We start from the raw sequence: 12,405 nt of genomic DNA on the forward strand, positions 1-12,405 counted from the left end.
AAAGGGCATTATTGTGGGTCTGGAGGAACCCATGAGGCATAAGTGGGACGTCCTCTTACCATGCCTGTTGTTTGAATACCGTGAGGTGCCACAGACATCTCTAGGGTTCAGTCCCTTTGAGCTTCTCTATGAACACCCAGTCAGAGGACCTCTGAGATTGGTTAAAGAAGGCTGGGAGCAATCTCCCAGGAAACCTCCCCAGGATGTATATAGCTACATGCTGGCTTCAGGAACCCGACTAGGCATTTCAGGTACCTCACAAGGGCGAATCTGGAAGCCATCCAGGAGGAGATGAAGCGCTGGTATGACCAGAATGCCACTCTGGTAGATCTTCAACTTGGCAAGAAAGTGTGGGTCATGGCCCCAGTGAAGCCCTGCGCGCTCCAAGAAAAGTGGACCGGACCATTTGAGGTTTTGGGGCGCAAAAGTCCAGTTACCTACATGGTGGACTTGCGGTCTCCTAGGAATCCCTTGAGGGTCCTACATGTTAACCGCCTTAAGCCCCACTTAGAGAGGTCTGAAGTGGGCATGCTCTAGGCAACGGATGCTGCGATGGAGGAGGAGACTGAGCCTCTTCCTGACCTCCTGTCAGCCTCAGAGCAAGATGGGTCAGTGGATGGTGTTAACCCATGAGCAACATAATGACTGCCACCAGTTGCTGGGACAGTTTTCTGATCTATTCTCCCTGGTTCCTGGTGTCACAGATTGGACATGATGTGGACACAGGAGACGGCTTACCTGTGAAGCACAAGTCTTACAGGGTAATTTACAGGGTAAGGGCTTGTATTAAAGAGGAGGTCTCAAAGATGCTTGCAATTGGTGTGATTGAGTCATCTAGCAGTCCTTGGGCCTGCCCAGTGGTCCTGCTCCCGAAGGCTGCAGTGCTGGATGCTGCGCCCGAACTCTGGTTCTGTGTGGATTACAGAGGGCTTAATTCAGTCACGAAGATTGACATGCACCCCATCCCCAGAGCTGATGAGCTCATAGATTGGCTAGAGGCTGCACGGTACCTCAGCACGTTTGACTTAACATCTGGGTGCTGGCAGATCGCCTTGACTGATGGGGCAAAAGAGAGGTAAGCTTTCTCCACACCAGATGGGCATTTCCAGTTCTGTGTTATGCCCTTTGGGATGAAGAATGCCCCTGCCACCTTTCAGAGGTTGGTCAACCAGGTGTTGGTTGGATTAGAGGAATTCAGTGCCGCCTACCTGGATGACATTGCAGTGTTCAGTGCCAGTTGGGAGGAACATCTGCACCACCTCTGGGAAGTGTTGATGGCACTGTGGAAAGCAGGCCTCACGATCAAGGCGAGTAAGTACCAGATCGGGCAGGGTTCTGTGGTGTACTTGGGACACCAAGTTGGGAGCGGCCAGGTGGCGCCTCTACAACCCAAGATTGAAACCCTCATGGCTTGGGAACCGCCCAAGACCCAGACAGAGGTGAGAGCCTTCTTAGGTCTCACAGGGTACTACAGGAGGTTTGTCATGGGGAATGGCAACATTGTTGCACCCTTGACAGATCTGACTTTCAGGAAGCAGCCCAAGAAGGTGATCTGGACTGACAACAGTCAGAAATCTTTTGAGGCCCTGAAAGCTGCCATGTGCATGGCGCCCGTGCTCAGGGTACCCAATTTTTCAAGTGAGTTTATCGTTCAGACAGACACTTTAGAGCATGGTGTGGGGGCTGTTTTGTCACAGATCAATCAGGAGGGCCTAGATCAACCTGTAGCCTTTATCAGTATAAGGTTACTTCCACAGGAACAGAGGTAGAGTGCTATTGAGCATGAGGCATTTGCTGTGGTCTGGGCATTGAAGAAGCTGAGACCATACCTGTTTGGGACTCACTTCCGGGTTCAGACAGACCACAGGCCCCTCAGATGGTTGATGCAGATGAGGGGTGAGAATCCAAAGCTGTTGAGGTGGTCTATTTCCCTACAGGCTATGGACTTTACTGTGGAACACCGCCCTGGTACAGAACACGCCAACGCTGATGGTCTGTCCAGATTTTTCCGCCTTAAAGAAGAGAACTCCCAGGATTTGGGGTAGTTCTCCCCACTTTTCATCTGGAGGGAACACGTGTTAGACCTGGCACCATTGGTGTGGGTCTCCCTTCCATTTTTGCTGTTACCTCATGTATTTTTGCTGGTGTTAGATGCTTTGGGCACTGTGCCACTGCTATCTAGTGCCACAGTGCAAGTGCTCCCTATTGTAAATTGATGTATTAATCAGTGGTTCCTTGTTTGGCTATTTGGTTTACTTGTCAGACCCTAGTCTAGTGCACTAAGTGTGCCCAAGGTGTGTAAATCCAAATGCTGCTGGTGGGCCCGCAGCACTGGTTGTGCCACCCACAGAAGCAGCCTTGTAAAATGTGTCAAAGGTCTGCCATTGCAGAGTCTGTGTGCAGTCTGGTACTGTTATGCTGACTGGGCAAGTGCACACACTTCCCAGTCCCTAAACCTTCCCTTTTCTTCATATCAGTCACCAAGGGCAGGGTGCATTGTAAGTATAAGGTAGGACAAGCCCTGATGTGTGTTGCATGTCCTAACAGTGAATTACAGCCATTTTCGTTTTCACTATTGCGAGGCTACCTGTTCTCCATAGGCCAGAATGTGCTGTTAGAGTTTTACATTTTATAATCCTAACTGTCTCAGAGAACATGTGTTTGCAAATGCCACTTTTATAAAGTAGGTCTTTGCTTGTCTAACCAATCAAACCTGCATCTGCTAGTTTGTGTGTTCCTATGTCTGGTTTTGTGAGTGACAGGGCTGGGGAATTCCAGGAGACAGGCTGAGTCACCCAGTGGTGAATAGAGAGCTCTGCATCTGGATGGGAGAGAGGATTTGCACCTGAACCTTGAATAGGGCTGTGCCTCCCTTCCACAATGCTGGCTCCACCCCCTGGGGATCGGCTGATTTCTCTGCCCTGCACACTGAAAGAAGAGAAGGAGTCCTGTAAACAAAGTGCTCGAGGACTGTAGTTGCCTTCCACAATGCTGGCTCCACCTCCTGTGGGGCGTCTGATGTGCCTGCCCTGCACTGTGAAAGGAAAGGAGAAGTCTGGTAAACAGAGTGCTTCAGAACTGGTTTGGACTGGGAAAGGCCCTTCTCCCCTCAGAGAACAAAGGATTTTGGGGTATACATATTTGGACCCTGATCCCATGAAATTAGATCACTTTTGGACTACAAAAAGAAACCTTTACTGAGGAGAGGAATCTGAAGAAACTGAGGAGAGACTATTCCCAAGCTGAAGTGCTGCTTGGGGGATTGGCCTGCAGTGGTTGCCTTACTGCAAAAGGAAGAAGAAGAAAGGAAGAAGAAAGGAACTTTGTGTACTTTGCTTTCAACTTGTGAAGGATCTCCAAGGGCTTGGAAAAGAGCTTGCCTCCTGCTGAAGTCTCAGGGACAACAGACTTCACCCCCAGCTCCCCAGAGTTCTTTTGGAAGTGCCTACTGCTGTTTTGGGCCTTCAGAGGAAGTGCGTGTTGCAAGGAGTTGGAAGCGTGACTCAACGAGGAGAAGCGTGTCGCCATCGCTGTGCCTGCCGTCGCAACTCTGAAGGAGGTTGTCACCGCTGGAACTGTCGCACTGCACCGCATCGTAGAGAAGCGTGCCACAACAAAGAAGAAGCGTGTCGCTGTCGTTGCTGCTACGGTCGCAACTCAGAAGGAGGGTGTCGCCGCTGTAGTTGTCGCACTGCACCGCATCAGGAGAAGAATCTCGCAACGAGGTCGGAGCGTGTCCCTGTCGCTGTGCCTGCCGTTGCAACTCCGAAGGAGGGTGTCGCCGCTGGAACTGTCGCATTGCACTGCATCGACCAAGAGCACCTTGCATCCACGAGAAGCGCACCACCGTTGGAGCTGCTGCCATCGCATCGCGGATGGCGCCGCTGTAGTTGTCGCATTGAGCAGAAGCTTTATGCATCGTGGAGAAGAGCGTAACCGCTGGAGCTGTTGCCTTCGCATCATACGGGTGTCGCCGCTGCAGTCCACGCATCGAACCCAGGACTTCTCGCATCCCCGAGAAGCGTGCTGCATCTGGAAGATCTTCTCGTCTTTATTTCTTTGTATCTGAACTTTTCTGCATTTCCAATCGCTGCTACATTGCTTGTTGTGGAAGCGCAACGCAACTTAAGGTACAATGACGCAGAGTGTCGCATATAAGAACTGAGCTGAACTAAATTTAAATCTACCATCTCAAAGCAATAATAGTGTGTATTTCTGTCGTTTATGGTCTTTTGGTAACTCTATATAAAGTCTACTTATTTTTTATATAAAACCTGTGTGGTGTCCATTTGTAGTGTTGTCACTGGGTTACTGAATGTGGTCACAACTGCTTAAATTACAACGCCTCTGAAATAAACCTTGACTGCTCGCACCACACAACCTAGAGGGTGAGCAGGGGTTATTTTAGGAGTGTAATCCCCCTTATCCTGACTAGAGGAGAGGGTCCCTATGTGTCACAAGTACCTACCTGTGCCAACTAGAGACCCCCAAATCTAACAGTGTAGAACTCGGAAACACAAATGGAGACTGTCAAAAGATACCTAGTCGAGCTGATAAGCTATCATAGTGCCCTAAAAAACCACAAAGAAGAACTACTACACAAAAGAATTGAAGACAATGGTAGTTCATCCAAACAACTATATAAAGATATTCAAGAACTCTCCAACCCCACTAGCCTGTCCAAAATTACGGCACCTACAATAGAAAACTGTGAATTACTTAACAAATTCTTCACTGAAAAAGTGGCCCAAATCTACACATCCTTTAACATTCAGCCCGAGGGAGATAATAAAGATTGGGAAACCATGACACCACATCCTCAGGCTCAGGCTCATCCAGCCATTCTGGCCTCCCTCTCAGAAGGGCAAGTAACAAAATCTATGATTGAGGTTAAGGCAGGTTCGCCACTCGCTGAAAAACAAAAGTGGGGAGGGTCAAAGGGGATATAATTTAAAGACCTGTCAACTTATGCCCCAAATAAACGTCTAACACAGAAGAAAGAAGACCAGGTCTAAGTGTGGTGTGCTGTCCTAAATGGTATGTAGGAATCACACAGAAAACCATGTGGCTGGAGATGTTATGTTTCAATGGGCTAGAAACGTCCCATCAGACCACCCAATAGGCGGTATATCATCATTTGGGGGATGGCAGTAATTCCTGCACCGCCAAAGAACAGTGCGGGCAAGGAAATCAACCATGTTCTGCCAACATTGTGCCCAAAATGAAAAGTGTATTATAGAAAAGCAGTGCTGTGAAAAAGGTGATGCTTAAAAATGACTACCTAGACTGCGTGGATAACCTGATAGCAGAAAGTATAGGTGTCATGATTAAAAACACGCCTAGTAGCGAGATAGTGGAGCTACATGGTGGCGTTGTGTGGAATGGTCAACTAGTTTCAGCTGTTAAGAGTAGTGCTCCAGCTTTCATCAGGACCTTAAATTAAGTGCGCTACTGCCAGATTGACTAAAGGGTGTACAAGTATTAGGAAGCTCAGGTTGCATCAAAATACTATATAATTGAAGATGTATCACCCAGACTTGGAGACTCTGTGTCCTCTGCAGACAGGAAAGGAATGTTCTACCCAGCCTTGTGTGGGTAAAAGCCTCACCTTACCCGGCGACCGCTCGGGAAATGGAGGCCCCGCTCTATCCGTCGGTACCTCGGCTCGAAAACGAGCGGAACTTCCGCTCGTTTTCGAGCCGAGGTACCGACGGATAGAGCGGGGCCTCCATTTCCCGAGCGGTCGCCGGGTAAGGTGAGGCTTTTACCCACACAAGGCTGGGTAGAACATTCCTTTCCTGTCTGCAGAGGACACAGAGTCTCCAAGTCTGGGTGATACGTCTTCAATTATATAGTATTTTGATGCAACCTGAGCTTCCTAATACTTGTACACCCTTTAGTCAATCTGGCAGTAGCGCACTTAATTTAAGGTCCTGATGAAAGCTGGAGCACTACTCTTAACAGCTGAAACTAGTTGACCATCCCACACAACGCCACCATGTAGCTCCACTATCTCGCTACTAGGCGTGTTTTTAATCATGACACCTATACTTTCTGCTATCAGGTTATCCACGCAGTCTAGGTAGTCATTTTTAAGCATCACCTTTTTCACAGCACTGCTTTTCTATAATACACTTTTCATTTTGGGCACAATGTTGGCAGAACATGGTTGATTTCCTTGCCCGCACTGTTCTTTGGCGGTGCAGGAATTACTGCCATCCCCCAAATGATGATATACCGCCTATTGGGTGGTCTGATGGGACGTTTCTAGCCCATTGAAACATAACATCTCCAGCCACATGGTTTTCCGTGTGATTCCTACACACCATTTAGGACAGCACACCACACTTAGACCTGGTCTTCTTTCTTCTGTGTTAGAGGTTCGCCACTCGATCCATGCCCACACTTCATCTTCTCCTGATTAGTATCAGTTCTATTCCCCAATGTCACCGCAATTTTTAATCAAACGTTGGAGTCAGCTTCCTTCCCAGCTATATCGAGGGAAACCATGGTCTTTTCCCTACTAAAACAAATAGGCCTAGATATTTATGACCCAGCAAATTACCGACCTATCTCGCAGCTACCATATCTGTCAAAGGTCTTTGAGAGTAAACAACTTACCGCCTTTCTTGAAACCAATATTCTCCTGGACACCTCCCAGACTGGTTTGAGAGCCAATTACAGCACTGAGGCCACATTACTTGCTGTATCCGACAACATCAGATCCTTGGTGGACCAAGGCAAAGCCGTAGCACTGATCCTTTTGGATCTTACTGCGGCTTTCAATACTGTATCCCACAACAACCTACTATGAATCCTCCATGAAAAAGGATTACATTCAAAAGCCCTCTCATGGTTTTGCATCCCTCCTGAAAAACTGCACCCACAAAATTCAAATGGGCCCTTGCTCCTCTAAACCAAAAAGTATCAAATATGGAGTCCCACAGGGAGCCTCGCTAAGCCCCACTCTTTTTAACATGTATGTTTCATCTTTAACAGCAGTCAGTAGGAAATGGGGCTTTGACATCTGCTCATATGCAGATGACACACAATTAATGATCCCTCTTGATGACAATCGGGCTTACACTGAGAGCAAGAGCAATCTAATCAATTTTCTCACCGAAATTGCAACTTGTATGACAGAGCACTGCCTAAAGCTAAATGCTGGAAAATCCGAGATTCTGCTCTGGGGGGTTGCACACTCAATCTGGGACAACAGCTGGTGGCTCCAAGCTCTGGGATCCACCCCTGAACCCAAGCGAGTCACTAACAATGTGGGTATCCTATTCAACAATACCCTACCCATGCAGTACCAAGTGGGAACGTTATGCGGAAAAAGGTTTGCCACACCAAAACTATTTTGTGGACTTTTCCCTTTGATCCCACTAAACTGTAGAAAAATGATCACTCAGGCACTTTTTCTGAGTAGATTGGACTACAAGAACGCACTTTAAGTGGGCCTACCCGTGTACCTTTTTCTTGCCTGCAGGTAGTCCTAAACATGGCTGCTAGACTGATCTGCAACAAGAGCAGATACAGCTCAGCATCTGACAGCATGAAGGAACTACACTGGTTGCCAGTGCACCAAAGAATTCAAGCTCCTCTGCAATACGCATAGAACTCTGCATAAGAAAGGCCCACACATTTTGCAAGACAAAATGACGTTCCATGTCCCTCCACGTAACCTGAGATCATGCCATCAGGCCCTGGCAAGGGTTAAACGCACCTCCAGAGTTAGGATGGGAGACCGCTCCTTCTCTAAATTGGCTGCTGTGGAATGACCTCCCACTTGACCTATGATTGACAGATGAATATCTGGCTTTTAGAAAGAAGCTAAAAACCTTCCTATTTCCTAGGTACTAAGTAGATTACCCATCACTCTAGAATATTCCACGCCACAACCAATTACCCTACGCCCTACTGTATGATCTCCTAGCACTGTGATGTCCTTCAGGATGAATGTTGTGCTTTATAAATACAAATACAAACGTGTCGACTGACACTCAATCGGGATGAGGTGCTTTATTTGCCTTCTGTTCCAGAATTGCTCTTCCATCTTCTGGATGCAAAATTTGTAAATGCCCCATTGGTGGTACATCATTTGTTCAGCCAGTGGTGGCATTTGATTGACACTGGAGTATTTGAGCTATCTAGGTTTGTGCTGGAATGTGATATTCCTGGGATCCTGGGCCATACCTGAATATTCAGACAATGTTCCCCCAGAAAAATGTACTATTTTTCCCCTCCACTGCCTTAATCAAGTCTTGCCACACTTCTTCTTGATGGTTCAATTTCTTCTCGCTCAATAGGGCTTTGTAGTCTCTACTTGTGGCCCTATATGGCTGCCAGTTTGTTGGAGAGTTATGCCAGTCCTTGTCAGCCATTGCTTGTCAGCTTTGCACTCTTTGTCGTAGCAGCCTTCATTGAGTTTTCCACTATAGCTGCTTGATGTCTATGGTGCAGACCAGTAGCAATAGCTTGCTGGAGAGTTTAATGTAAGTTGTCAAAATTGTCTCATGCTCATTGCTGCCCCTAATGTGGATGCTGGACTTCAATTGTTCTAGGTACACGGTTAGTGTACTTTTATTGTTCAAGTATTTCTCCCTGCTCCATTTTATCGCTCTTCTACTGTTACCTGAGATGATATTAGCAGTAAAGCACTTATTGAGAATAATTCTGACAAGAATGGTAAACAAAACAGTATAAATGCACACTTTGGCGACGTATTAGCAATTAACTGTTCCAATGCCCACATGCGAAAGGCATATGTATTAAGGGGCAGATTTATGAAGGCCTTGCGCCGCCGGTGCGTCATTTTTAACATGGGAAAAAGTGACGCACCAGCGGCGCAAGTCCTTCATAAATCTGCCCCTAAAAGTTTAACTCGAAAGGAAATCCAAGGCGGAGTAAGAGGAAAAAGAAATAGATACATATGAAGAGGACTGGGAAAGAGAAATAGCGAAACAGCTAGTCTCAGAGTCACTGTGAGACAGACAGGAACTGCATGCATCAATGGCAACTCTAATATCACACTGATTGTGAGTGAAATATGGTTGAGTCCTGAAAATCACAGAGCACGTTGCCATTTTCAAGGGCACCTCCCAGTAATAAAACAAAGACACTTTGCATTCTTTGAAAATAGGAGGATTTCCTTACCTTGACATTTCTGCTTCGAGATCTATTCCAGGAGAACCATTGCATTGAGAACTGTTTGCTGGTGCTGCTGAAAATGAACAGAAAATATATATGTATCTGAAATAATTAACCTGAAGCATTTTGTGAAAAAGAAAATATATAACAAGTCAATTAAACTCTGCATACATGTTACATTTCTAATCTCCAGCCCCCACTCTAACTCTCCAGTTCTATATGACAAGGGAGAGGCTTTAACACGTACCTCTGTGCAATTGGATGAGTGTGAGAGTTAAGAAAATAGAGCTTCATGCCCTAAGATGAGAATGCCTGTGGCTGTTATCAGGGTTAGTCCAAGTATGTTTGATTTAGAACTGAAAGTTTCTAGGATAGACAATATCAGTTGCTGTCTGTGGCAACTTCTTTTAGAGTTTTATATTGTTATTGAGGCCATGCATTTTACAAATATACAAGAAAATGAGAATAAGTAGAAGGAAATATTGCTTCTACAGCCATGACAATTTGAAATATGGAACCGATTAAATAGTTATTGCTACGTTTAGAAAAACATAGGAATGACAGCGTAAAATAATATATAAAAATTATTATATGAAAGATTGGAGAAGGAAATCAAGACATAATTAAATAGGGAAAAAAGGAAGAGAGAGAGAAACAAGGTAATAATAAATAAGCAACAGAATGAAAAATAATAGAGTAATTGTGAAAACAATTTTTATGAGAATATATAAATAGATCTAACATAGTAGTTTACATTCATAGTCAAACTTATTATTAATAACATTAACACCACTAATTGTAATTATTAATAAGAGAATTATTATAAGTTTCATTTTGAGAAACATGCTCTAATTTGATGTAGGACATATGAGATAAGTAGCTGAAAAGAGAAAGCAAAAATACATCTTTCACCCTCATATCTGGAATTGATATTTAAATAGCGATCCACTGTGCCATTTTAAACAAATACCATTTGTAGGACATTGCCATTTTTGTATGGTCCCCCCACCCCCCACTTGCTGACCACTTGGTGATCCAGGGCTGATGTTTATGACTCTGAAAGTGTACTGAAGCCTGTTGGCCAGACCCAAGTGTAAGTGCTCTCTCCGTAAAACTGATAGATGTGAATTGGGAATCCCAATTGGCAAGGACTTTGACCCCCTTATAAGTCCCAAGTGTCCCTAGTATATGGTAACAGTGGTACCCAGGGCATGGGTGTTGAAGGGGTCACCAGGGCCTGCGGAGCTGTTTGTGCCACCCTCAATGACCCAAGTAAACCTGCCACTGCAGACTGCAGGAGCAATGCAAACTGCTTGAACTTGACTTTGCCTGCAGCATGAGTGGCAAACTTATTACAATTTTGTTAACGTATGCCAGTCACCCCTAAGGAAGTTCTCCTGAGCCTAGGTGTCAGGGTGCATTATTTTAAGGTGAGAACATGTGAGTGCAAGCTTTTATGTACCTGTAGAGGTTTTTACCATTAAAGGCTACTATAAGTTATAAGGGGTTCATAGGATAACATGGGCTGGACTCGGGCAAACTCTGGGTCTCTAGGTCCATTATGGTACTGCCGAAATATGTCATGTTTAGTATCAAACAATGTACCTTAACTCCTCTGACATTACTCTTGTGTTGAGGATGATGTGGCATGCACGAGGTGCCTACCTTAGAGGCTGCTTACATGGTTGCCTCAGCCTATCCTGTACTCTGGCTCCCAGCTCACACCTGCTGCACCAAGACAGGAAACTTATCCCCTCCCAGGAGGTGTGAGCTCTTCCAGGAGTCAGGAACAATGGCTTGGACAGGAAGGAGGTAACACGCCCCTCCCTGACAGGATGGCTAGTGAAGTGGCACATAATGGTGGTGAGCTTAAAAGATTTCAATTCCTATGATATGCAACCTTGCAGCCTCCTAAAGGAGGAAACATCCTTCCCCATGTGCCCAGACACATTTGCCTCCAGGCAGGTACGAACATTAGGTATTCATGAGGTGTTTACCCCAGAGGGATATCCACAACTCTAGGGTGGGCTACCAGGTCTGTACAACTAAGGATGGTTTCTGCTGTTTTAAGTGTCAGAACAGAGGGTTCTGGGTGGAAAAAGGTGACACACACCCCCTGATGTGGTCACCTCAGGGCTCAATTAGCCGCTGGGGCAAGTAACCCATTGGCCACTTGCACCCGCATCCCTAACACTCCTAAATCTAGGATTTAAGGCCTACCCCTGTCACAAGATCCTCATTTCTGATCTGCCTTTCAACAAAGGACACAGAAGAGACCCGAGCCTTAGAAAACAGGAGTTTCATTATTCAAAGGTGTGATACCCTGCACCTGTGGCAACCCTCCTGAGTCAAAGGCAACTCCAGACTCCCTTGGACTATTGTCTTGAGTCCCCTGCAGAGTGCAGATGAAAACAAGTTACTGGAATCAAAGAATCTCTGGCCATGAGGCCCTCCAAGGGACCATCCAACAGTAGATGGTCTAGTGCATTATGAGAAATGTGTTCCTAACCTCCAGCAAGTTTCAGGTAGGTCCCCTTTCCCCCTGGACCTCTGGACATCGAAATAACTTTCTGTGGACCTTACCAGTACCTAGGCTTGTTGGTGGACAGTCTGGCAACCACCACCTTAACTCAACACTGAACCTCGAATGAACACCTCAAAAACTCCATCCATGTCAGCAGTGGCTTTGCTGTCTACTTTTTGCACCCTTTTCCTTACCATCATCGTGTAAGCAGTAAAACCAGCACCAAGGACAACCAGGGCAACTCTGCACCAGAGATTTCTGAGCCAGGTAAAATTGAACTGACTGTCATGGCTTGGTCCTTTGACCTGCATCACCTTTACCCTCTTTGGGTTTCACACAACTCAACCTGAAAATGACTGATTGTAACTAGTGCTTTTTCCGATTGACTGAACTGAAAATGTTTTACAGTATTTTTTTTGCACTGGTTTAATTTTGCTACCTAAAATCCTTAACTCTGGTTATGTAAATGTAGTTGAGCTTATATAGCGCACAGCTACCCGCAGTGGGTGTCCCGGCGCTTGCTTAGGGAACCCGTCCTGATATTCCCCTGTGTGATAGCCCCAGCGGGTATCCACAAGGTGAAAGTCAGGCATCCCGCCGCGAGGGGCCGTTGTGGAGATTAAGCAAGCTATTGCCCAGAGTCGCAGAGTGTGAACCCGTGAGTCGAGAAGGCACCGGAGCGATAATTATCGAGTCCGTGGAATTTTTAGCCCAAGACCCGCCGAGGCGGG

The 12,405-nt window shown here is 46.2% G+C and overlaps 1 protein-coding gene across 2 annotated transcripts in view; it reads right to left on the minus strand.

The window, feature by feature from the left end:
• LOC147688996 (ATP-dependent translocase ABCB1-like) overlaps positions 1-12,405 on the minus strand; it is a 684,547-nt gene that overhangs the window by 618,000 nt on the left and 54,142 nt on the right. The window contains exon 3 of one of the 2 annotated variants that reach the window (XM_086941883.1): positions 9,157-9,220. In XM_086941883.1, the coding sequence (XP_086798009.1) occupies positions 9,157-9,220 (64 nt within the window). Of the gene's footprint in view, positions 1-9,156; positions 9,224-12,405 lie in introns of both variants that reach the window. The other variant, XM_086941882.1, reaches the window with a different exon arrangement.

This window comes from Lissotriton vulgaris, chromosome 10, assembly GCF_964263255.1.
Source record: "Lissotriton vulgaris chromosome 10, aLisVul1.2, whole genome shotgun sequence".
NCBI classification, from domain to species: domain Eukaryota; kingdom Metazoa; phylum Chordata; class Amphibia; order Caudata; family Salamandridae; genus Lissotriton; species Lissotriton vulgaris.